Here is a 27,291-nt window from a genome sequence, read left to right as displayed (position 1 = left end):
TAATTGTAGATCTGATATAAAATATCGTCTGAATGTGTTTTTTCAGTGCTTGGTGAGATTCAGATATGAAATGTTTGTGCAGCTCTTAATATTTGTAGACATTAGGATGAGTCCGATGTCTTTAAAACAACAAATTTAAGATGTAAGCTGTAAACCTGCTCAAAGCAACTCCATATCTGACAGTCAGCTCACAGATCAAAGTGTGTTACATAAGCAGCAGAACCAACAACCAGACACATCAGTGTTCTTGCAGCTTCTTAGCAAACAGATCTGTCACATTAGATTAAAACAACAGGACTGGTCCAATTTGCTTTCGCTGCATCTCACATGTGACTGTATGCTGCAGACTCCCACAGCCCATCTGGATGTCAGCTCCCACGCTTCCATCTCCTTCTACAGCTGCCTCTCACAAAAAAGGCTAGTGTTGTCTTTCTATAATAAAAACTAAGCAAACAGAGCAGATTATGTGGGAGAACTTTAACTTGATTGGTGACGTCGCTGATTTGATGTCAGATGGCCAGAACAGAGGCTGTCTTTCCGTAATTCCCAGCAGACTGATATTACGCTTTGTGAGTTAAAACAGCTGAGCTGTCAGTTGTGGATAAGTGGAGTTCAGAGGTCAGCAGTTCAGGTCTTGGCATATAGATCTATTTCTGTCAACTTTAAATCAGATTTTGTGTGTGTATCAGTAATCCATGATGATTGTTTTCTAAAATGCCTCATTGCTGCTAAACAAGCCTACACCATCATTAACCCTCCTCCATAAGTTACTGGTGTAATTAGAAAGAGTTGCTACTATTTTGAATATTTTACTATAGTTCAGTGGTTCTCTTTGTTTGATGGTGGAATCATATTTAATGGCATTTTGACTCTTCCCAATTTGATGTCCGTCTATAGTTTCTTAGATTATACTCACTGGCAACTGTATTGAACACACCGTACTATTAGTTCTGCCTTAATGCTTTGACATAGAGCCAAAGTGATATCTGAAACATTCCTCAAACTTTTTTATCCATGTTCACATGGTAATGTGAATACTGGACATGCATAATGTGAATGTACTGCTCCTCCACATCCCAAAGGTTCTCTGTTGGACTGAGATCTGGAATCTTTGAAGGATGGAGTAAAGTCAGCTCACTGCCATGTCTAGGTCCTAGTTCACACGGCAAGATGTTTCTACCGATTTTTGTAACAATTTTCCCCTTTCGACAATCTTAAGGACGCCTTGATTATCATAATTCTAATCATAAACATTACTTCCACTAACACTAAGGCGTTATACCAACATGGTATTTAGCAGAAACTAAAGCTAAAGTGCTACCTGTACCATTGTACTTCAGCAAGTGATTCTTTGGATGCATTATTTTTCTTTCCAGTTTTACAGTTGAGTATTGCTAGCTCCTTTGCTTATTTTGCCAAGTTGACCACAATGGGTCTTCGATCAGAAAGCACTCAGGACATCAGTAGATTTTAAACTGTTTACTGTTTTACACTGATGCATTCTGGGTACAGAATCAACGTCAGTTTTCAAGTACCTGTGGAGAGGAAACAAAACTGCTGCGTAAACAGTCTTCACCCACTAGAGGCGTGAAAATATACATCTAATCACTTTCAGAATTCTTAATAGTCGATTTCCAAAACTTCAGCACAGATCTGGAACTTTCTTCAGCTGAAAGTTTACAAAACAACCAAGTAGATTAGCACCTTAGGATTTATCCGCAAAAATTAATTCAAGGAAAGCTAAATGTGCTAAATGTTCTCAAAGGTAGCAAATTGCTAATGCGCTAAATGAAAAATTGGCTCCACTGTTAGCTGTAAGCTCTGTTGTAGCCACAGTTTACTGTTTGTAGTCGACAGATGTGTCCCCTGGTGTAGTCTTCTGCTTCTGTAGCCCATCTGCTTCAAGCCTTGTGCAGTCAGATATGGCATTTTCATAACTTGGTTGCAACAGGTGGTTATTTTAGGTACTGTTGTGGTTATTTGTCATCTGGAACCAGTCAGCCCATTCTCCTTCGACATCAACAAGACATTTTCATCTAAACAACCGCTCCTGACTGAATATCGTAGACATTTCAGACCATTCTCTGCAGACCCATCCGATGGTTATGTGAAAAAATTTCATTAGATCAGCTGTTTCTGAAACGCTCAGACCAGCCTGACTGGCCCCAACAGCAACACTACTGCTACACCTAGAGAGTTGCTGGCAAGGGATTGGCTGATTTACTCTTTGTACTAAGAAGAAATTGAGAAGTGTACCTAATAAAATGGCTGATGAGTGCTTTTTTTATTTGTCTTAACTGGACTGAACCATGGTTTGGACTTTGTCTTTATGTGTAAACTTTAAAAACTCATAGTGACAATAGGAAGAGCCATGGCTAAACTGAAATTGCAGTTCGTCAGTAAAAAACGAGCTGACTCTTAGTCTTTTGATATCCAGCCGGTGGGTTAATCAAGTCATCTGCAGATTCTAAAATGATCACAAATTAATCTTTTTTTCACCCTTCAGACTAATGTTTAGAATTAATTGTAGTTTATTCTTTACATTCAGGTGTTATGTTCTATACTCACCAGATAGATGTGTATAGTCCATCAGTGGATATGACTTAAATAGCTTTATCAGACTTTTTAGCTGCGTTTATATTGACCTTATAAGTGCGCAATTTGACTGGTGCAAACCATGAAGACGACAGGAAGTGTTTAGAGGATGATGGCATAGCAATTTTTTAATGACTTGCTGTATGAACAAAGTTATTCACATGTGATTTTATTTGTGTTTCTTATTTAATGAAAACACACAACTACGAAATTATGTTTTTTCAACATTAGTGGAATATTTGCAAAGTTTTGCACTCATTTGTTATAGAAAGGCAGCTACAGACATGCTCAATCTCTGCCTCAGGCACAGACCTGATCAGAACTGGAACAGAACCAGTGTCGGCGAACAGTCGACACTGGTTCAAGCTTTTAGAGTAATTAGCTGTCTGGAGCGGTGTTTCCAAATAAACAACGATATTATGGTTTGTTTTGACTGTAGACAGGTCACTGTCGTCATAAAGCTGCCATGTGGAAACATTAGCTCATGCTGAAGCTGTGGGTCCTCCATGTGACCGGGTGCCAAGATCCTCGCTGGTACCGGCCCTGATTTGGTCCTAGAGTTTGCTGCAGCTGCACAAGGGCCGTGAACATGTGGTCCTGCACAGGGGTATGTTGGCATTCAGCCACACCATTGTGACTCTGTTTTGTTTCAGAGTCAGCTGCACCAAACCTGTGACCATCTGCTGTAAGGCACATGTATCGTCATGCTGCTCGATGGTTATTGGAAGCCTTTCCAGTGATCAGATCCTCAGTACTGTGATATCTTCAAACAACTTCATTTGCTGATGTTTTTTAGTTGAAAAGGCTAGATCAGAAAATCAGGAAAGTATCACAGAAAATATGTGCGATGATAAGATGCTTGTTTCACAAGTTAATCTTTTACAGCCATGCAGTAGCAGAGTTAAATTACAGAAAATAACAGATATGACTCTTCCTGCTGCTCCTGCAACACATGAAATAGAAGCTGCAGCGACTGCAGTGGGAAATTAGAGCTACAAATGAAAACTGTGCTGCAGTGTGTCTGGGGTCATGCGCTACTGCAACAGTTCTCTGCTGTAGAAAAACACCCATATTGTACTTGGATTATATACAATAATTTACACTGTACCATAGATTAAAATAGATTGAACAGAAGCTCACTCTGAAGGGATCAAAGTGAAACCTCTTTGGGTCTGAATTCTACCACAGCAGCATTGTTGTTGTTTTGCTCTCTGGAGGTCACACCGGTCTTATCGGTGCACCAACACTTCCGTCCTCCCACAACTATTTTCTGTGCAGCCAGATAAAACTGTGATGCATTGCCCTTAGTCCTGTTATTGTAATGTTTCATTGCCAGGGCTTCCTGCCATTGTAGCAGGTTCAAGCTCTGATTTGTGTAATTCTTTAGCTCTCATTGTAGACCAGACTATCGTGCATCTTGCAGGTGCTCGCCTCTTGTTTAGTTTTCTCTGAGTGTGAGCAACAAGGAAAGAAAAGTGAGTGGCTGTTGACGCCTGGTGGAAAACAACCTCAAGGCCCATATCAGAAATCCTCTGAGGAGTTGGAGGATAGCAGCGACACTGCAGCCGTATAGTCTCCAGCTCTCTATGTCTCCATGGGGAGCAGTGCTTCTACCACCACTTCCTTCACGGCTGCAGTACTTGGGCTGTTACATAAGCTTCAGTTTGTGCTGCTGTGTAGTTTTCTCTGGCTGTCTGGGAACAGGCATGTGTTCTGCAGTGCAGTGCTGCACAGTGCCCATCCCCCTATTTGTTTGTCCCCCCACTGCCTCCTTTCTTGCCCCCGCCAGCTGTTCGGTGTGGCTTGGGGGTTATGTAAGTGCATCCAGGCCATGCGGAGCCGACTACTCTACATTGACTTAGCAGGTGACCCAGCTTAAGGTCTTTTGCTTTACAAACCATCACAGCTCACCTGGATGACTGGAGTAAGACAGAGTGTCACTGAAAAATGATGCATCTGTGAAATGGTAAAGTTTAGACCGATATAGTAACCCATCTATGACTTAAAATATTATAATTTTTTTTAGAGTAAAATCACAGTCATAGTTTTCATTTTAAACTTGATAACCTTAGAAATGTCATTGCAGAGAGCACCAGGACATCTGGCAACCAAACAATCCAAAGACGTTGCATGTGATTACCATCCGTTGTCTGTATTTCTGTCTCTGGACAGAAATACATGTGCTACCAGTTGCGTATCCAGTTGGTCAGCTTACAGTTGTAAAGTCCAAATATAATGTTTGGTGGTTTACATATTTCTCTTTTTTTGTCAAATCCAGGCCTTTAGGGCCAGTGTTCTGCAACTTTTAGATGTGTCATTGGTTCAATACGCTTCAATCAAATGGCTGAATTACCTCCTCAGTATGCAGCAAAGTTCTCCAGAGTCCTGCTAATAAATTGATTGTTTGACACAGGACACTGGCCTTTGAGGCCTGAACTTGAGGATCCTTGGCCTAGAGTGTTTTAGAGTTGGCTACAGGGATTTGTTGCACCCGACTTTTATGGGTTGAATAATCTCTGTGTCTGGTAGTGGTCCTGATAGGTTTATTTTATGTCCTAACCTGCAAAGAATCAACCAGAGACACAAATTACTTTTCTGCAGAACAGGAGAGTTGAAAACAGATGCGAAAACTCGCTGTCAAACACTGTCTGGAATCAACTCTTCCAGATCTTTCTCTGCATTTCTCTTTATTATGTATAGAAAAAGGAGGTTGGGCTTCTTCACACAGTCACACAAAAAATTGACCAACGATCTTTATGTTCTGGAACCTTCTGTGGACATGCCTAAGGGCACGTGGCTGACCGCAACTAATCAGTTTCACATGAAGCTGATAACACATGAATGTTTTAACGTTTTTAGCTTCCAGGGAAACATCCTAAACAAAGTTAATAATGTACTACAAAAGATTAATAAAGTACTACAAAAGAGAGAAGTTAAGTACACATAAAACAGAATAATAATATGAGAATAATAATATAAAAAGAATAATATGAAAACATAACTCGTAAAATAAACTCATAAGTAAATGAACCTAGAGAATAATTTTTCTAACAGGTCCTGCCTCAAGTGGAGGAGTTTCAGTATCTTGGAGTCTTGTTCACTAATAGCGGAAAAATGGAGTGGTAGACATACAGTCAGATTGGTGGGGCATCTGCAGTGATGTGGACGCCGTACCGGTCTGTTGTGGTGATGAGAGAAAGGTAAAGTTCTCAATTTACTGTCTGATCTATGTTCCTACACTTATCTGTAGTCATGAGTGTTGGGTAATGATGGAATGAAATTGCGGACACAAGCGACCAAAATGAGCCTTCTCTGCAGGGTCTCTGGGCTGTCCCTCAGAGTTAAGGTGAGAAGCCAGTGGGAGTCTCACAGGAAGACCCAGGACACCCTGGAGGGACTGTGTTTCTCAGCTGCCTGCGAACACTTTGGGATTCCACCAGAAGAACAGGTCCAAGCAGCTAGGGAGATGGTGTCTGGATTTCTCTGCTTACGCTGCTCATATTAAAAAAAAAAAAAAAGGCACAATGTGGTCCTAATAATAACCTGGCAAAACTCTTTGTTTTTGCCAAATGAGTTTGAACATCTAAAATATAAAATGTACAGCCTGCTACTGCGTCGGAATTTGGTTATCCATTTTCTTCCTACATGCTTCACGATAATCTATGAATCTAAGATAATACTAAAAATACTAATAATCTGTGCTCAGCCTGTTAGTATTCAGAAAAAAATGTTTGTTAAATAATTCCCAAAATAAGCCAGACTGCGTTCAGTTGAAGCCAACCCAAGCTTTTGCCATTCCAAGTCAAGGGAATCTTCGTTGATGCAGACAGAGCATCTGCACAGTATATTTTGAGGTTAAGTAATCAGTATTTGCAAATTAGTACTTGAATCAAAAGCAGTGGTGAATGTATGTAGTAAATATGGTGTCCCAATATTCCAAAGTAATTGGCATAGTACTTTTTTTCCACCAAAAAATCTTTGACTTAGCCAGTGATCACATTACACATTTTATTTTATTGGCTTCCACAAAGATGATGCTGGAGCACATCTACTAAAGACAGTGTGTCTTCATACGCCATGCCAACAGAAGACAGAGAGCAGGGGTAAACATTAAAACATTGTTCCCTTCCCTTTAAGCAATCTAAACACTGATGGAATGTCATTGCTAACCGACAGGTGTCATGCTCTATCTGATTGGACACAGAATTTCCTTCATTCTGTGTCCAATCAAATAAAGCAGAATCAATGGTGGGTCTTAGAAAGGAGACACGAGCAAACTAAATATAGCTAAAGAAAGAAAAAGTAAAAATATAACTGGTCTCCTAGATATAACACAAAACTGCAGGGCACGAAAATCTATTATCCAAGTACTAACTGGAACAAACCCCCTCGAAAATGACCATTTGAGGCTGATGTGTTCATGCAAAGCAGGAAGGGGAAAACTACCTTGACTTTTGATACATTTGCTTTATAGACTTTTGTGTTTTCTGTTTATCAGTTGTTTTAGTGAGCTTCTGGCTCCTGGTTGGCCTATTTGTGAAGACAAAGATGTAGATGGCTTTGTGAAAAGCGGCTATGTCCCTTAAGGACTGAGTTTCTGTGTCCCCGCAGGGACAGAGAAGGGTTTCCCTCAGCTCCTGATCCATTTCTAAAGCTGACCAACTGGAAATGATGAATCTCCCTGGATATGTTCAAAACAAAATGTCTGTTTTGGTTCATTTTTTAAAAAGTTGTTTGTCAATCCATTTCATAGGTTTTAACTTGGTTTAAATGCAAGAGCAATTATGTAATTAGTTTTTATGTGCTGTTTTATTCAGCTTACTGTCCACATGATCTGATTTGTTCCGTTCTGTGTTAGTTAAAGAGACCCATCAGGTCATTTACTGATCACAGAATACATGGGGAACGCCAAAGATGAGCCGGTGAGCTTGAACTTGTCAGCTCTTTTCAGAGATGCTCCTCTTTGTGTTTTCTGATCGCAGCAGGTCATGTGGTGGGCGTGAATAATAGGCCTCCTTATTAGTGCCGTCTCTATAGCAACACAGCGTGTTTGCCAGGCAGGTCGGTGTCTGGGAAGTCAGTGGGTTCATGTACGTGCAGACATCCTGGGAGCTTCAGCGGATTCTAGTGATCTATAGTGTCTGATATAGATGCAGATACCGCGTCCTCCTTTAGCAGTGATTATCTAAAACATATAGACTGGATCCTTTTGTGACTCTTTGAACTCACTTTACTTATGAGTTTAATGGTGAAATTTGACCTTCAGACATTTACTGTTAGGAACTCTATTAAAAAGCATAGAAAATATTTTTCCTTCTGGCCGTAAATGATCATTCATTTTAGTATGTTAGCTTAAACATAGTATTTTGCTTTTCATTCATTCTTAGTTAATGTTCTGAAAAGTTCTTTTTCCTATATGCCCATTGAGCAAAATGTGATCATTTTTCAAGTCTTGAAAAGTACAGAAATACTTTTTTATACATAATTTTATGTATTTTGGTGTCTTTTAATAGAATTAAAAACAATTACTTATGAAAACAAAGTGGAGATTTGAGAAATCTCTGTATTTGGATTTTTATATGTATGTGAGGAAAGTGGAGATTTAGAATCCCACGCATTACAGTCTAACAAATAATTTGCCATTATATTCACGTAAATGTTTGACATGATTCGCAATCAACATCGTTTTGTGTTTTGGTAACTTTATATTTTAATATGCTATTTAAAATTCACCACACAAATTCCTAACAGGAAGTTGTGGTTGTTTTGAAGCAATCTGATTGGTTGACATAGGTTTTAACTCCCTATGGGTTTGGTATGTTTAAAACAATACTACGGAATGGTTGGTGTGGGTTCAAGCAGATAAAAACGCTTCTGAAACCTATCCCACGTGTACCATGTTATCATTTTTTAATGATATAATGGAGATATTTGTTTTTTAATGACACGGTTATGTGTGTGCAAAGCCTAAATTAAGCATAATTTTTTTCCATCTTATTCTTAACGTTAAAGATAAAAACCTTAAAGATAAAAATCTCAAGAAATGACCAAGGGTCAAAAAAAGGGTAAAAGGAAAAAAAAAAAATTAATGGCGTTTGCATGACCTCTCTGTATTATGACTGTTTATTTCGCTTACCGCTACGTTTATTTTATGCTAAAAAAAAATACACATATGAAGCAAAATAACAGTTTACACTCCCTCAAATTAATGGTTTTTGTTTAGTTTCTAACCTAAACCTTGGGGATCAGCTGTGTACTTCTGAGTTTAACCTCATTTCCCATCTGTGTTTGATACGGTCATGTGGTTGCACAGTTTAGTGACCAGTCAGGCAGCCTGTTCGGAGGGTCAGAGGTACCAATCCCTGCATGAATGAGCCGATGTAACCATGAAATCACGCAGTTTACCATTTTGAAGATAAATTAGCTTAATGGAAACACAGCAATTTTGAAAAAGTTACGTTTTTCTATATAAAGTTTTGGCACTAGGATGATGTGGTTTTTTGGCCATATAAAAATTTGTGTATTTTGCAAAACACTTGCAAAACAATGGAAACACTTCTTTCACGTCATGAGTCACCTATCAACAACTGGATATCACTACTGTCGGAAACGACAAAGTTGACAGGAAGTGGTGGGAGGACAATGTTTTTTAATGACTTATCATGTGATTTTAATTGTGTTTCTTGTTTAATAGAAACACTGCAATAGCAAAATTGTGTTTTGTTTTTCAGCTCTCAACAAATATCAACAAAGTTTTGTGCTCTTTTTGTGATGGGAGCGCAGCTTATGTTGGACCCTACAACTTCTCTTCTCCAGGGTTGCTTTATCTTGTCTGAGCCTGCTTTCTACACAAGCATTTTCCTTCTCTGTGGTGTTTAAAGTTTGCTCTCCTTGTCTTGTACAGAAACCAGCCAACATCCTGGTGATGGGAGAAGGTCCGGAACGAGGGAGAGTTAAAATTGGTAACAACTTTTTGTGTTTTCATATCTGTTTGAAATACAATCCAGAGACTGTGATATCATCATTGCAGTGGGTCAGTAAGGTTTGTCGCTGTTTAACCCTTCCTTTGGGATTTTAAATCGGGAACCCAGATCAGTGTTACATAAGCCATCTGGCAAGAGACTGTTGGAGGGTAATACTGCAGAACTGGAATCTATTTTTAAACCCTCCCACTAATAGAATGAAGGTGTTGTACCAGTGCAGCCACACTCTATAGCTCCGCTGCTAGGGAGGATTGCACTGGACACACTGAGCCCGGCTGAGCTCCAGGGGCGACCAGATCAGAAGTCAGGAGGCGTGCAATGGGAATAACTTTGTTCTCAGTTAGTTTATACCTTCAGTTTTCTATGTTGATAAAAGAAACTGATCAAATTGGATTGTGCTTCTCGAATTGTACAATTATTTTCAAGGCTTTTAAATTAGACATACACCAATCAGACTTTTTTGGACATAATGCCATTTTTTTGGAGATTTGTATTGCTCCTTAAAGGGGTAGTAATATGTAAAATCAACTTTTTTGAGCTTGATATTATGTTATAATCTTATTCCTTTATCAAAAACATACCTGAAATTTTGCTTTGATTGAGAAATCCTATAATCTCTATGGCAACCATTCAACTGTGCAAAATGGCGATTTTTTTTTTTTAACTTTCTATCCAGCCAGTCCATATAAACATTGACTGACCACAAGTATGTCTGTCACAATAACAAATGTAACAAAAGTTATTGCAATAAATGATAATATTGTTGTTTTGAGACCATTTTCAATTAATGCAATGACCATAGCATGATGATGCAGGAAAACATTCTCAAAGATCAATAAACTTTCAATTCTAGTGAACATTTAGCACTGGAACTGGAAGACATTTTAAATATCCAAAATAAATAAACAACAGCAAGAGCAAATAAAATGAATTATGACATCTCTGTAAACAAACTGTCCCTCAGATTGGCTAGTTGAATCCAAAGAGAAAAAAAGTTGAGAGAAAAACAACAAATCATGCAAATGGAATTACTGAATAATCTTAATTTATCATGTGATTAATTGATTTATTACTTATTGCTACATGCCTCACATGTAACAATAAGCTACAAGTTCTCAGTGCATCTCCTTAAAAGGTTCTTTGTGCAACATTTTAAGGAAGTGTCTCTAAATTTCAAAGCTCTTCTGATAGGCAGAGGTCATGTTGGACATCTGCACCGTTTTACAGACTCATTAGTGTGTCTGAAACATTTCTAGAGGGCTTTAGATGAATGTCACATGTGAGAATCACAGCATACTTCACTCATGTCACTGTCACATAATTCCTTTGTTTGCTCAGCACATCTTGTCTTTTCTGTGAACACCACACAGCTGACATGGGGTTTGCCAGACTCTTCAACTCTCCCCTGAAGCCCCTGGCAGACCTGGACCCCGTGGTGGTGACCTTCTGGTACCGGGCCCCTGAGCTGCTCCTTGGGGCCCGGCATTACACCAAAGCAATCGGTGAGTGTGATTCATCTCAGGATTGAGATATGAAACAGGCAGGTGTTTGGTGGTTTATGTTGAGTCACTGTGGGGCATAAACAGGCGAGCTGCTGAAGGGGCATCCATTAACCACTGACTTGAAGGGGATGAATATTTCTGCATTCACTTCATTTATGTTACGTAACTGTATTTAACTGTCATTATATTGCAGAAATCAGTCAAACGTAAAAGGGGCTGACTTCTTCGTATAAATTAAAAGACAAATTAGTTAAATCTTTAAGTAGAACTTCACCTCTTTTCACATTAACAGATTTTTTTGCTGAATTGAGAAATTCCTGTAGCATTTGAACCTTCTGCTGAAATGTAAACAGAGATTTTACTGAGAAACCGAAAATTGTAATGAAATGCTTTTTGGTAATCTTTACCTATGATCAGAATCTTCTAAAATTTGATGTTAATCTTGATCTTATCGCCACCTACTGACAAAGATATCCGTTGTTTCAGTAGGTTCGATTTGGAGACACTGGATAAATAAAATAGATGTTTAGATTCAGAATTCAGCCATCTTCATTAATGTCCTAGTTGGTAATTAATTTTTCAGCAAGTGTCAATAAAAACAACAACAACACAACAACAATTGATACTTAACTACAGGGCATGACACTAACATTCCATTTCTTCAATCAATGGTCAATAAAAACACAAAACTTGTCGATCAAGTTCTGGTAAGACTGAAACGATGAACAGTAAATAAATCAATAAATGCAACATATGTAACATTTAAAATTCCTCACACCATTTTACCAAGGAATACTTAGCAATTATTTTCATTCCTTTCATCTCCTTTCTTCATCTACTTGATTCAAAGTTGTAATCAAAGCAACATTGATTAAAAACTGTGTGTGTGTTTACGTCAGACATTTGGGCAATTGGCTGCATCTTTGCGGAGCTGCTAACGTCGGAGCCCATCTTCCACTGTCGCCAGGAGGACATCAAGACCAGCAACCCTTTCCACCATGACCAGCTGGACAGGATATTCAGTGTCATGGGTTTCCCTGCAGGTCTGCATCCAGAACACACAACCACAGCTTCAAACAAACCACCCCATTGCTGTGGAGTTAGCTACATTAGCTTTCATTGTGTGTTAAAAAGGCAACACAAATACACAGACACAAGTGTTAGAGGAATTTGCTAATATGACCAGTTTTAGCCCTAAAGCAGCTACATGTTTGCTCTGTGTGCAGATAAAGACTGGGAGGACATCAGAAAGATGCCAGAGTATCCTACACTGCAGAAGGATTTCAGGAGGACAACGTGAGTGAACCTTTATTACATTTAGCATTTTATTTCATTTCCCTCTGGGATCAATAAAGTGTTTTTGAATTTGAATTTGATGAAGAGGTTCTGAGTTCAGGATGATGTCCAATCAACTAACGTACCAGATATGGATCATTTGTTTTCATCACAACAGGTATGCAAACAGCAGCCTCATCAAGTACATGGAGAAACATAAAGTGAAGCCTGACAGCAAGGTTTTCCTCCTGGTAACTAACACACACACACACACACACACACACACACGCACATCAATATATTTTTGTGTCTTCACAAGGACCTGTCATTGACATTAGTTTTTAATTTATTTCCATAGCCTAACTCAAAAACAGCACTTGCTTGTATGGGGCCTGAGCTTCAGGCTCCATAAGGAGCAGTTGCTCCTCACAACAGAGTATTTATTTTTTTATTCAACTCTTGTTTTTAAAATATCAACAAAAAAAAGTTCTATGTTGCATAATCACTTCTTTCTAGACAAAAAATCAAGTAAATCATTAGCATTTAAAAAAAAAATCTAATATTAATTTCTGGAGTAGGTAATAAAGAATGAGCAAAATTTATATCTGCAGACTCCCGCGTCTCTCTACCGGGCTTTTTAACCAAACGGCCAGACAGAGAGTTGAAGAGGAGCAGTAAAAGCAAATGAGACGCATTAGTAGAGCTAGACAACATTTAGTTTCCCTTTAAGATAAATTAAAGTATTTTTGAATTGAATTGAATATGATATTCTTGACCATGATGAGTGTTTCTATGTGAATTTGCCCAGCCTCATATTTTCACCATGTTGGACATTTAAAATATTTAAAAGGTCATGACAACAATGAAAGGGATGTAACACTTTCTGCTCTCTGCCCCCCAGCTCCAAAAACTCCTCACCATGGACCCCACCAAGCGAATCACGTCGGAGCAGGCTCTGCAGGACGCCTACTTCCTGGAGGAGCCTTTACCAACCACAGAGTGAGCCCAAGAAAACTTGTTCCTCAAGTAGTGGGGGGAGGGGGTTCCCTCTTTCCCTTTCATCATGTCTTCCTGTGTTGCCAATGTACACTGGTGCAGAAATGCTTTATGTGAGGACCTGATGTGTTTTTCTCCAGTGTGTTTGCTGGCTGTCAGATCCCCTACCCAAAGCGAGAGTTTCTTAACGAAGATGAGCCTGAAGAGAAAACAGACAAGGTAATTTATTCTGTACTGTATGCTGTTCCTGTACTCCATGTTCCATTCAGATATGTTTCACTAATGTAGTGGGATTCGCCTGCTTTAGAATATAGGTTCTAAATAGGTTCCAGCCTTGATTTATAGAATTCAGTGTTTCAGCAGTGCGGACTTTTCTGACACTGGTTGACAGCGTTGAGTTGAGAACATGATGCTTCTCTGTCTTTTTTTTTTAATGTTCACAATCCCAGCATAGTAATATTGTAACGCCCTGGGTTGAGGCTGGGAAAATATCATTTTGTTGATTTTAAAAAGACAACAACAAAGAAAAAGTTGGTCTGTGATAAGTTATAAACTCAAGATTTTCCAAAGAAATGAAGATCAGTAAATTATGGATTTGTCCAACATAATTCTGGCTTCTTTAAACCAAAATAATTCATCAGAATGTTTGTTGACAACCCCAGAACGGAACCCCAGAAGTCACTTTGATTCTGGAATCTTTGGGGCCTTTCGGCAGTTTGATCCCTTCACAGCCTTATGCATATATTTCAAAGTACCAGATGTGTGTGGAGACTTCCACATTCTCGCCATAAAAAGCACAGATTTGGTTTCTTACACACTGCGACAGTGGAACGGGTTCTGAGAAATCTGGAGCCTGTTAGAATCTGCAGTCTCTCCTCTTGCCTTTCAGTTATTTTTACAGTGTAATATATCACTGAAAGGGTTCAGCTGTGACTTTGTCAAAGGCAGGAATGCACCATCCATGCAGTGACAGACCGCAGCAGGAGGTGGAGGTCGGTGCGCTGCGAGCAGCTGAAAAGGTGCAGCCCTCATCAGAGGTGGTTGTTGGTTTAAAGAAACATTTCTCTGATGTAGAATCAGAAGGATTTTCCATCTGATGTACTGATAAAGGAAAAAAGGAATGGAGGTTAGAGAAGTGTGGTAACAATGCAGAGGCAGGAAGACATCAATTGTGATTAGTGCTGACATATCAGCACTAATATCTGTATCGTCTGATATTAGTCATTTTTTAATATATCGTATCGATCCGATAAATAAAACTTGGCCGATCTTAACAACCGATGTTTATTTCCACCTTGTTTGTTTCTGGAGGTTGGTCATGTGGTGTTTGTTTGGCCATGTGTTAGTGGCAGTGATGCAGCAAAGGATTGTGGGAGTTTAACTGAAGCAGAGAAGCAGTGGGGAAGTGTGGTAGTTTTTTTTGTTTGTTTGTCCAGAAATTGCACCAAGTTGTTCATATTCCATACATATTACATAACTTCTCATATATTTGTCAAATATGTGTCATAAGAACAGAGAGCAGAGAAAACATAAGAACAGACGAAGAAAGGAGGGGAATGTTGGGGGCTAAGATATTTTACCGTTCTGGGGTTGTTTATTTAAAGGTGTCAAAAGGGGAGTGAAATATTTATGATATATGTAATTTAGGTATAAAAAAAACAGACCATAACAGCAATATTTATACTTGATATTAGTACTGACCCAAATGTTCATATCAGTGCTTCTGTATCTGTGATCATAGACAAATAATTACTACCGCCCTCCTGTTTGGAAATCCTTTTCCAAACACTTCAAAGGCCGTCATTCTGCAGTGGGAACAAAATTATTCACAAGTGAAAAACATTTCAGACGGTTTTCCCTACAGAACATTTCATTATCTCAGGGAAGAAGTGGGTCGCAGGTGCGAGACAGAAAGATAAAGATAGAGAGGCAAACAAGGAGGTCCGCCGGGAGTCAGGATCCAGAATATCTCACGGTCCAGTTTTCTGAGGCCTCTCTCATGTTCACCTCTTTGCTGCAGAACCAGACCCAGCAGCACCAGCAGACGACGGGCCAGACCCAGGCCCAGACCCAGCAGCAGGCAGCGGCCCAGCAGGCCCCCTCCCAGCAGAGCTCGGCTCAGACCAACGGCACCACGGGGGCCACTGGGGCAGCCGGGGGAGGCGGCATGCAGCATGGGCAGGACCAGGGCCCGCCTAACAAGAAGCCTCGGATCGGGCCCTCTGGGGCTTCCTCCGGCACAGGGGTGCTACAGTCGGAATATCAGGTGTGCTTCTGGAGATTTTTTTGAGAAATGCACAAAAAAACCATCAGCTGGCTGCTGCAATCAGGACGTTTTATGCTTTACTGACACGTAGTCACTGATTGGCCAGTTAGAAACTACAAAGCTAAGCTAGTTTTTGTTTACCGTGTCTAAGCCAGGGGTGGGCAATCCTGGTCCTCGAGGGCCGGTGTCCTGCAACTCTTAGATTTCTCCCTGATCAAACACACTTGAATCCAACATCTGAATCATCTCCTAAATTCAGTCAAGTTCTCCAGAGTCCTGCTAATGACCTCATTATTTGACTGAGGTGTGTTGAAGTAGATCTTACAGTTGCAGGAGACCGGCCCTCGAGGCCTGGAGTTGCCCACCCCTGGTCTAAGCACTGACAGACGGCACTGACAACCAACTGGTAATGTTTCTGCTAACTGTTATTACAGTTAGTCTAAATAAACAGAAACACAAGAACTGAAGTTAAGAAAACATTTTTGTTAACTGAAATAAATAAAGATTATAATTAATGGGGAAAAACTATAACTAACTGGAATTATGTTGTGTTTATAAAACTAACTAAAATATACTAAAACTATATTTATAATATCCTTTGTTTTTGTGTTTCTGAATCCATTTATTAGCCTTTTGAACTGATGTAAAATTAATTTTCTCCCCGCACACAGTTTACGTCAGCTGTTAGTAAATTACAGCACTCTGTGTTCCTCCTGGCGTTGTTTACACCAGTCAGCAAAAAGATGTCAGCAAGTTGAGTGAAAACGCCAGATTCAGTTATTGTTCAACAATAATTGAGTACATTTTTTGAAAATGTAAACTTTATGTACACATAATCACAAATAAAATACTTTGACCTTTTAGACCTATAAATTAACCAAAGTAGGAAAAAACTAAAACTCCTGCTATAACTAATCAAAACTAAACTGAAACTAAACAAGACTTAACTATTAAAAACCAGGAATAAAAACTAACTGAATTAGTCAAACAAAAAGTCACATATAAAAAAAACCTAAACAACTAAACTGTAGTGAAAAAACCCACAACTATTCTAACCCTGCTAACAAGTATACCTTTCAGTGTAAAAGCCACTGAGTGAAGGCATGAGGTTGTGGCTGGTTTGGACTCGGTCTGCTCCAGCAGCCTCGCATTCACTCAGCAGACAGCAGCAGCTGCTGATTGGAGCATTCCGCAGCGTCCTGCTGACAGCGCTGATGAGAAATCACTGTTGTCCACTTGGGCGCCTGCTGTATCGCTGGCCTGACCCTTATCACTGCGTCAACGAGACCAGAGATCTGGGAGGGAGCAGCGACATCTAGGCGTAAGTTTGCTGAGCTGAAATGAAGAAAACAAACCTCGATGAAAGGCTGCCGAGGCAACGCCGCTGTGATAAATAAGCCGGAGACAGCTCGTATCATTAGAAACAGTGTAAACATCCCAGCAAGAGGAGACGAAGTGTTGGGTTTTTATCAACTATAAATCCAACAAAGTGATCTCTCCAAAGTGAGATCACTTGGTCCAAACAGTGATCTCTCCAAAGGGGCAGGCATAATGTGAGCAAGAAGGAAAATCTGATTCAGTACTGCCATGTTCAGGAAAACAATCTGGGATTCATTTAATAAAAATTCACCAGAAGAATGACTGAACTCACTCTGAGATTTTAGTTTGTTTTAAGTTCTCTTTTTGACCAAGTTGTCCACATTTAAAACTTGAAACATGTTGACACAGCAGGAGAGCAGTGGCTCTGCTTTCAACACGTCAAAGCAACATCTGGTTCTCATCGCGCCTCTCTGATCATATTCTAAGTCCCAACAAATACCGTCTACCACCTTGACCTCACAAGGCTTCCTACCCAAATCGTAGAACGTTGTTCTTCTGTCCGGCTGGGAGCCATGTTCCTACACTCTGGGAGGAATCGAGGTTGAAAAGGCCAAAGGAAGTCATGAATCGTTTCACCCTGATTTCACTCAGGAAGAATAGAAATATTTAAAACTCACTGATGTTGATGCATCAGTAAAATGTCTTTTGGTGTTTTGTGGAGCTTAACTACATGCAATCTGATGCAGAAACATAATATTTTAGTGAACAGCACAATGAGTGCAGTCAGAGCTACAGTGGAATAAAAGTACAGGAGATTCATCTAATAGAATAGAATAGAAACAGCCTTTACTATCAGACAGTGGGGAACGTCAGGTGTTACAGCTGTTAATAATCAAATAATCGAAAGTGTTAGAAATATATACAGCTCTAGAAAAAATTAAGACATCACTTAAAATGATCAGTTTCTCTTATTTTACTTTTTATAGTTATATGTTTGAGTAAAATGAACATTGTTCTTTTATTCTATGAACTACTGACAACATGTCTGAAATTCCAAGCAAAGATTTTTTTTTATTTATTTGCAGAAAATGAGAAATGGTCAAAATAATGAAAAATCTGCAATGCTTTCATACCTCAGATAATGCAAATAAAACAACAACACTAATGTTTCAACTCAGGAAGGTTTCAGAAATCAATATTTGGTGGAAGAACCAGGAGGTTTTCAGTGGAGCTCAGTGCAGCGGGCTCTTCATTTTTTCCAGAGCTGTATTAGTACATATTAATAAAATAAATTGATAATAATAATGACATACTGTACAAGATTATGACAACAAATAGTGTGCTGTTATCAGAAATGGGAAACATTGTACTCACTATCCAAGGGATGAGTGGGATGACTTTTTAAAAAATGTACATAATACAGAATGGCCCAGTCAAAGTCCAGTCCGATATTCAAAATCTGCACTTCTGCAGAGTTTATAACAACCGTTGCAAACAGCATCAATGGACGACATGGAGGAGCATCGTTGTGATGACATGTTGAAGGGTAGGAGCTTCTTAAAGAGACAGACGCCATTGTCAAGGTGCAAGATATGGCTATGACGTGTAGTCATATTTCTTTGATATGTCTAGCATTTTTAGAACAACTGAAGGTAACAAAGTTACTTCATTGTGCTCTAACGTGGGACTATCTGCCTGGAAAATACATTAAAAAATAAATAGAAAGCTTAAAAGTATTGGTTGGAGCACACAGGCCTGTGGAATGCTGTGAATAACTCTGCAGCTTTAGGATGATATATATTTTTTAATATTCATAAAGAACCAAACAAATAAGGCTCGGATTCATATTTTATAAAGCCAATTATTGTTTTTTGGACAAACTACAGAATATCAGACAGTATGAGTTAAACTAGTCATATGGTTTCTTTTATTCCTCTGTCACTTTGTTTTTGGAACTGACAGCTTTGAAATCAGAGTGGAATGTATTTACAGTTGTTCTAACACCATTTTTCTCTTCACCATCACAGCACTCCAGCTCCCGGCTCGGTTACCAAAGCAACGTCCAAGGGTCCACTCAGTCTCAAAGTACCATGGGATACTCGTCATCGTCCCAGCAGAGTTCCCAGTACTCCCATCAGACACACCGCTACTAGGAGCCGTAGAATCGCCTCCAGACCACCTGCCCCACTTGACCCTTCACCCCCTGCTTTGGAACCAGCAGAGGATGCAACTCCTCATCTTTAACCGACACCCAGCAGCCTTCCTCGCCTCGGTCGGACCCCTAATCTTAGGTGACGTCATTCCAATTTGGCCTTCCTCCGTTCGAAGCTGCTCTCATCTGTCATCTTATTGTCTGAAACATGAAGGCAAACACAAATGGGAGCCAAAAAAAAAAAGACAAGTTCTGCCTTGTGGGGTGAAACTAAAGGAAACAAAATGCAAAAGGGAAGTGAAGGCATCACGCAAACTGAGAATCATGGCACTTATAAATGCAACGTTCCTCAGCAGGACGACTTGCAGCTGTGTTCGTATATGTATATTATATAGCACCTTTTTCTATTTGATTCTTTTTTTTTGTTCTCTTGCTCGTTTGCTAGACTTTCGGAGTTTACCTTGATAGTTGATGTCACTCGAAATATTGTTACACATGGGAGCAACGGGATGCAATGAAACGGTGGTGGAGCAGAACTTCATCCTCGTCTCCGTCGTCTAATCAGAAGAAAAGGAGTGTTGGAGTTAACCCTGTCCACCTAAATGCAACCATGACCCACAGACTCCTGTTCCCACACAGCGGGGGGGAAACGTCAGCTGTTGAGCTGATGTCAGTGCAGGGAAATATTAAAACGCAGTTTATTGGAAGCTTTGTAATATAGACTTTGTATATTTAGATCCTACTCATCTCAACCTGGATTTGGAGAGCGAGAGAAGCAGTCGTCTTTATAGAGCGCCACCTTCTGGGGGTTCCGCTTTTTGCCGGCGATGACGGTAGTTTCAGGAGGCCAGACTCTTCATGTTTGTGCTGCTGGAAACTTTGCTCTGATACCCATCTTATCTCGGACCATCAGAACTTTGAAGGTCTTTTTTTTTTTACTAGTATTTTAAACACAGATGTAACGTGCGCATTACGTACAGGGCAGCTAAAATTACCCTGCCTTCCCCCCGAAATATGATTCTTGAGACTGTTACTGCCTAATGTCAGATTTTTATTTTTTTTTTAAGGTTTAATTATTACCAACAGTGTGTAAGAGTGTGTGTGCATGTATGAATTTTTATTTGCATGTTTTTTCAAACCTACCAGAATTGCACTGAGCGCTGAACCCGTCTGCAACGAGCTGGAACAAACGCTGGGTGAGTTTTTGTCACCTGAACTTTTGCCTTTTTTTTTCTGGGACAAATTTGCCAAAATGTGACAAACAGTTGTTTGTCAATAGCCTCATTTGGCCACATTTAGAGATAAAGGGTGCGTTCTTTACTACCACTAATATGTTCAATCTTTTAAGTTTATTAACACTATGAATGCCATATTTGTTTTTAACTTCAATAAATTTTGGATTTATTCTGGCTTTTTACAGAGCCAAAATCATACAGTGCATATGTGCATGCACCCCCACTGGTATTTAGATGAAGTATGTCTTTTTAGCAAGTTGCATAGAAACCACATGATTTGTTTTGCCAGCAGCAGCTTATTTCATAACTCACTCTTCCTACCAGAATCGGTCCAGCTTATTGAAAGCTGTTGGTTTCCAAGCACAGAGCTGGATTGTGAGCATAATCCAAACATTTTCCACATGTTTAACATTTGGATTGTCCAGAAACCCAATGTTAGCCTTCATTATCTTTTGGAAAAGTGATACAAAAGTGACTCTTTTTCACACTCAAATGGTGTATTCCACATTCATCCATCTAGCTGATGAGTTGAAACTAACTGATGAATTACTTGGTAGCCCTCCTTCTTCATTGACCGCAGCTCGGCCTGGCTGACCCTATTCCTGCCCTGGTTGTGTTTGCATTGACCAGAGTTCTGCCTTCAAAGTGGGTGTACACCGTCATACCAAACCGCAAACTTCCGGAAATGTTCCCAGATTTCAAAACTATGGTGAAGTGGCGTTTGTAATTCCACTGTCCAATCAGATCAACATCAAAGCACAAGCAAGTGAACATAATTCAGTTGCAATCGTTTAATTTCAATGTGTTTTTGTACGTATTGGGGCCACAGTTGGTGGTTTCTTTGTCACTGCAGAGAAAAAGTCGCATGTATTTATCTGCTTGATGTGTGATCTGTTCAGCTTGTTGAATATTTAATGCAGTTGAATTTGTTATGCATGTCATTTAAAAATCGACAGGGAAAAACAGATGATGACAGGATGTTTTTGACGCTGCCGGTCAAAATGATGGAGATTGAGAAAGTCTAAACGCTCCTCTGCCTGAAAGATCTGGGAGATGACCCGTGTTGGTACCCGGCCCCGCAGCCGGTGAACCAATCAATAGCCAAGTCTCGTCTGGGGGGCACAGAATGGAACCATATCTCTTGATAAGAGGTGAAGGTAAAACTGTGCCACTAGAGGAGTTCTGGGTAGGATATATTTGCAAAGTAAATTTAGTCTATTTTTTATTTTTTTGAGTCCATGTACTCCAGTTAACGATTAATCAATCAGCCCTAAAACTAAGCTAACATATTTCTTTTTTTTTAAACATTCTTTATTTAAGAATATTATGAATCCAACATATATACATATCTATATTTCTACATGCACTTACATAATACAACAAAAAAAAAGAGAGAGAGAGAAAAAGGGGGAGCTCAGCAAACATTTAAATCCATTTTGGCAATTGACATTTCTTAGAAAGGTCCTCATGGGCTCACATGAAAGGGAGGTGTACATATCCAGTGTCTTCCATTTTAAAAGAGACATTCAAAGGGGCCTGGCACAGCTTTTTATAACCCATAGCATCTTTATCCGTGTGGCCATCCAAAGTGGGAAATAGCTGGGGTCCATACACTCAGAAAGATGTCCATTTTTACACAACGTTTTGCTGTTATCTTTTCCATTATATACACATTCTTCAATTTTTCACCCTCCATTGTTGAAGGGTGGGAGGCAAAAGCTTGAGCCAGGACAGAGTTATCATTTTCCTTGCAACCAGTAGCAGAATCTGTAGTAACTGGACCCAATATTTTCTCCTGAGGTCAAACCCAATATATAATGCAGTGGGTTCAGTGGTAACGTGAACTTAAATATTTTTTACATTTCTGTCTGAACCTCCTGCCAGAATGGAATCAGTACTGGGAATCAGTCCCAAAAAATGTGAGTGTGATCCCCAATCTGATTCCAGTTCCTCCAGCACAAATTTGTGGCATTTCTGTCGTATTTTGAAATATTGAAAGGTGTTTTGAAGAATCTCATTCTTAATTTCCAATCAAATTCCTTCCAACCTGGACTTTGGGTGATCTTAAAACCTTTTTCACAAACCTCCTCTCACTCCTCATCTTCAATAATAATATTTGTTTCTTGTTCCCACTTTTGCTTTATATCTATAGAATTGTCAGAGAAATGCATCTGTAAATGTTTATGTAGATTAGATATAATATTCCTCTTATTATTTTCCTCTACACATTTTATCAGAAATATTTCTAAAGGTAATTTTTGTTTACCTTTTGTTTCAAGGTAGGCCATTCTTTGTGTGATAAAAAGGTAATCCCTTAATTGTAAGTACTTATAGAAATCTTTTGAGCATAATCCATATTTATCTTGTAACTGCTTAATTGACTTAAGTCTTAAGAGTTTCTCCACTGAATAACTGATTAATTCTTATTAATCCTTTCTGTGCCCATCTCTGATAACCCGTATCCAGTTTGTTTGGAAAAAAGTCAGTAATTTTTATTTTTATAAATGTGTGATATTGTTAAAGGTGCTCCTACGCTAACGTATTTCTATCAGCTTTCCTTGTGGTTTCTCTGGAACTTTCTGACAGACATTAAACCAAATATCAGTTTGGGTATATGTATATGTTTGAGCCAGCATATATAATTGTGATGCTGTGTGGAATATTTAAAAGTTGTGCATCAAATTCCTGTTTTTAATATTAATAGAACACGTTTGGATCAGCGCTCCGTCGCTTTTGGCTTTTCCCTTCAGAGGGCGCCATGGCAAATCTTCTGCATTGCCTACGCTCTCACCAACCAGAGAGCCTAGGCCAACCAATGTTCATAACACTACACAACCCCAAACAGAACAGTTACAGTCCAAAATTCATATGACATCATTAGACCCGGTGAGTTTATGTAAACTTCAGATCGGCCCTGCAGATGTTTTGCATTTCATAATTAGGAGCTCTAATGTAGAGCGTTTTCTCCTCTCTTATTTTTCCCTGAATCTTCCAGACTAAAACAGTTTTTCTTGGACCAATTATTTGTGCAGTTGGGAAGAAGCAGGAAGATTATTCTTCAGTTCAGAAGTTTATTTAAGAGGAATTTTGCCACACATTTTTGTTCCATGAAGTTAATGGAAGTAAGGATTCATATCCAATCAGCTCTCCTGAAGTCACACAGCTGCCTTCCTATCTACTTGACTGGACTGTTGCAAACCTGAGTGAAGTTGACCCCCTCCACTTTCTTCAAATCAAACAAATTTGGTGTGGAACGTTTATGCAGCAGAAATCTTTGTTTGTTCTTTTTTTTTTTTTTTGAGGATATGAAGGATTTACATCGTTGAAAGGTCAACCAATCCTACCTCACACTAACCAAATAAGAACAAAATCGGTCAATGACTTGTGCTACATTTGTAATGGTTTATGCTGCTAAAAAGGTTTTTGGTCCCATTATAATTTTGTGTGTGGTTCTCTACCCCTGCACCACCACAGCACCTTTAAATTTTAAAAACAATATCTTCATAACAAAAGCAGCACAAATGTAGCAGAGTTGACCAGTTTTGTCTCTTGCAACTTTCATTAACATCTTTAAAATGATAAAGGCACAAACACACATTTTTTGCTGCAGAGGCGTTTGACACCAGTTTGATTTGGTTTGAATAAGGTTAAGTGTGGGAGAGATTGTTAACTCCACTCAGGTTTCATTGCAGACAGAAGGCCTGACATTAGACTTTTTCCTCTTTGTTGTGATCTTCATGATGCATTTCCGTGTGTTTCTAATGTTTTCGCTTTTGTTGTCAGGCCATAATGAGCTCACTACATTAAATTAGCTAAACACATTTAGGAATCAGTTAGATATGAAATCATCCTTGGTGTTTTTCTACTCCTATATTTGCTGTTTATTGAGTGAACATTATGAACGACCATTTCCTTCATCCTTATTGGTCCCGGCTGGTCATGTGATCAGCTGTAATAAAGGCTGTATTAAAGAACGCACCCAGTGGGTCCGCTAGGTGTGTCTGTGTTTGCCTTCACGCAGGCTTTAACCCACAAAAGACTTTTTTTATTTGCCTGATAGCATAAGAAAAACACTGACACCTGGTGGCTGAAAGTAGAACTAAACCCTCTGCTTTCAATTTGCAGGACTTGATTTGTGGAGGCAGGACAATGAGCAGTAAACAACTGAAGTAAAACCAGGACAAACTTTTAGATGAATAAAACAGTTTAAGAGAATTATTACCCATCAGTTAGTTCCTAAATTCTATTTCACACATAATCTTGATATACAGATTGCCATATGGCATCTGTAAAGTTGTCTTCCTGACTTTTATGTTTGTGCTTTTAGTTGTTTTGGCTGAGATTTCTAAGCATTCAAGCAGAAACTGAAAGTTTAGTTTTTCTCTGTGAAGTCTGTGTAGTTGAGTTATTTTGTACGATGTGTTTTTGTGTGTGTTTTTGTGTGTGTTATGGCATTTTGGCAGACAGGAGTCGAATGGGAATGGGGGAAGGGAGGGAGGGTTGGGTTGTACACAACGCCGTGGATCAAAACCAGCAGCTATATTTGAAGGTTTTCCTCCTCCCTTCCGCTTGCATATGAGAAGGGAGCGGCAGCAAAGACACCTGAAGACACTTTGTTGTACATTTCTCTCTCCACAAGAAGCGAGGTGTCACAAGTATTAACTGAGCTCTAGGCACGAGTGAGTGGCAGGTCACCGTCAAACTACTCCTATGCAAACAAACCCCAGACTGAAGCTCTCACCCATGCTTAACTTCTGCGATGATGACTCCAGCACACACAGTGCTCCTACTTTTGTTCACTTCCTTTTAAATTGTATGTTAAATGTTCTATTGTAAAAAAAGAAATGCATATATATCAATATTATACTATCATATTTATTATTTCCATGCATCTACATCTAGCGGACTTTCCTCTGCCTTAACAATGACAGCTGTAGAAATGAACCGGGCTGTTTTTAAGCAGTAGCCTACTTTTCCTCCACCAACATGTGGATATGGGCTATGGGTGCACCGATTGCAGATTTCTGGCCGATCACCGATCCTTAAAAAGCCTGACCTGCTGATTCTAATTAGGCCATTTTTTTTTATCTGAAATGTTGTTAAGTTGGCAACAGCGGGGTGACCAGTTCACATCACATGTACTGTAGATGTGAGCTGGTGGGCGGGTCTATCAGTCAAACTTCACATGGCTGATTTTCAGACCTTTGCTGAGGTCAATAAGATCGGTAGAAACGATCAGCTTCACATCAGCTGATCACTGATGTCCCAAAGTTAAGGAAATTGTGGCCGATTTATCAGTGCACCCATAATATGGGCCCCCTGTGGGTTTTGGTCAGGCAGGTTGATTTGGGCTCTGTGTAGGGTCCATTTAAGTTGTTTTAAGAACACCTTCTAGTCTGACCCAGTTGGGTAGCAGGGATAGCTCCTAGCTGGGTCAATCTGTTAATACCTGCCAGAAACGGCAGAGTTCTTGTGGGCCCAGATTTCCATCAAACATCTACCGAACATTGATATTGGACTGTGAAACAGTTTTTGCAAAAACATTCATACTCATTCATACATTTCAACTTTTGAAAAACGTTATGTGCACACAAGCCTCAAGTTGTCTTTTGGGGATTTTATGAGATAAACTAAAACTCAGTAGATCATGATGGAGGTAGGCACCAACAAACTCTGGGGCTTAAATTCTACATTGAGTTTTAGGTTGTTGCAGATCGATCAGATTCTGATCTATTGATTTTAAACACTGTAAGTTTTGTAACGACATTGTAACGAAAACCTATTTGTAGTGTAGTTTTGCCCTACTACAAAATGATTTGACCACCAGACACGCAGGTGTAGACAACGGATCAAGGGATGTTTAGAAGAGCTTTTATCATTTTCTTTCAACTCCACAATTTAAAATTACCTTGTGTTGGTCTGTCCTAATAAAATCCACTGAAGTTTGTGGCAGTAACACAAAAAACTAAAAAAATTGAGTATGAATATTTTTACAGGCACTGTCACCTGTAATTATCCCCCATTTAAAAATAAGAGTGAAATATTTCTTGTGAGTTATCTCAGAAAGTGAACCGGTCATTTTATAGAGACTCATTAGGCATAGAGCAAAATACTTCACGCTATGTTTTTTTTTTTTTGCAATTTTAATGGCTATTGCTTACAGGTAAAAAAAAAAACATAAGATGACAGACAAGAAATATTCCACTTTGCACAACATTCTAACTTGTTTAGATGTAATACTTTCTGGCTCTTTTAGATGAATTGCCATTGAATGATTGGTCGTTTCCCACTAAGGTCCAGCTTGTTCTGCTGTGAGCCCAACATTAGCTGCGTTTCCATTACAAATGTGTGCAAACCTTTGTCAATAATAAGCTAAACAACACCAAAAACCCCCCCCACAATTTTGTAACTGCAGTTTCTAGCCCAAAAACCTTTTATCAATAAACTTGAGCGTTTCCTCGTTTTTTAATTTTCTTGTTTCCATTAAGTGAATCTATTTTCATAATTCCAATTTGCGCAATTTGAAGGTCGATGGAAACGCAGCTGTAGTTCCACAGCTGTCTTCACAGCACCGAATGATGATGATCCACCTTTTGTTTTGTGTGGATGGTGCCTTTTCTTTCTATCGTCCAAACATGCCATTTCAGTTTGTGTTCTCTGGCCTTTTTTAACTCCTAGCAGCTAAGCATCCATGTTTAGCATGACTTTGACGTGTCTCATCTCAGAGGACTGCAGAGAATCCTGAGGGTGAGCGTGTGGTTCCTCTGCTGACAGATTATTATCGTCACACATTGCTAGTTCCAAGTCTGTTTTGAGATGCTGTACATAACCACATTTTAAGACTTCCTCATTGAGATACTAATAAGATAATTGTCTTCTAATGCACTGTTGTTGCTAAGATACCTGACATAGTGATAAGTTGAAAGAAAGTATTTACTGTTCTTTATTGTCTCGCTTTGGACACTAA

The 27,291-nt window shown here is 39.3% G+C and overlaps 1 protein-coding gene across 1 annotated transcript in view; it reads left to right on the top strand.

The window, feature by feature from the left end:
- Positions 1 to 26,498, top strand: part of cdk19 (cyclin dependent kinase 19) — a 54,075-nt gene extending 27,577 nt beyond the window's left edge. The window contains exons 5-13 of the mRNA XM_028040148.1: positions 9,500 to 9,557; positions 10,949 to 11,080; positions 11,980 to 12,123; positions 12,307 to 12,376; positions 12,534 to 12,606; positions 13,257 to 13,354; positions 13,492 to 13,570; positions 15,372 to 15,617; positions 18,965 to 26,498. Coding sequence (XP_027895949.1) covers positions 9,500 to 9,557; positions 10,949 to 11,080; positions 11,980 to 12,123; positions 12,307 to 12,376; positions 12,534 to 12,606; positions 13,257 to 13,354; positions 13,492 to 13,570; positions 15,372 to 15,617; positions 18,965 to 19,090 — 1,026 coding nt within the window. The 3' untranslated portion in view covers positions 19,091 to 26,498. The remainder of the gene's footprint in view (positions 1 to 9,499; positions 9,558 to 10,948; positions 11,081 to 11,979; positions 12,124 to 12,306; positions 12,377 to 12,533; positions 12,607 to 13,256; positions 13,355 to 13,491; positions 13,571 to 15,371; positions 15,618 to 18,964) is intronic.
- Positions 26,499 to 27,291: the final 793 nt, after the last annotated feature.

The sequence above is a fragment of the Xiphophorus couchianus genome, chromosome 15 (assembly GCF_001444195.1).
Source record: "Xiphophorus couchianus chromosome 15, X_couchianus-1.0, whole genome shotgun sequence".
NCBI classification, from domain to species: Eukaryota; Metazoa; Chordata; class Actinopteri; order Cyprinodontiformes; family Poeciliidae; genus Xiphophorus; species Xiphophorus couchianus.
The sequence above is the reverse complement of the archived record's forward strand: the minus strand, read 5'-3'. Positions and strand labels throughout refer to the sequence as shown.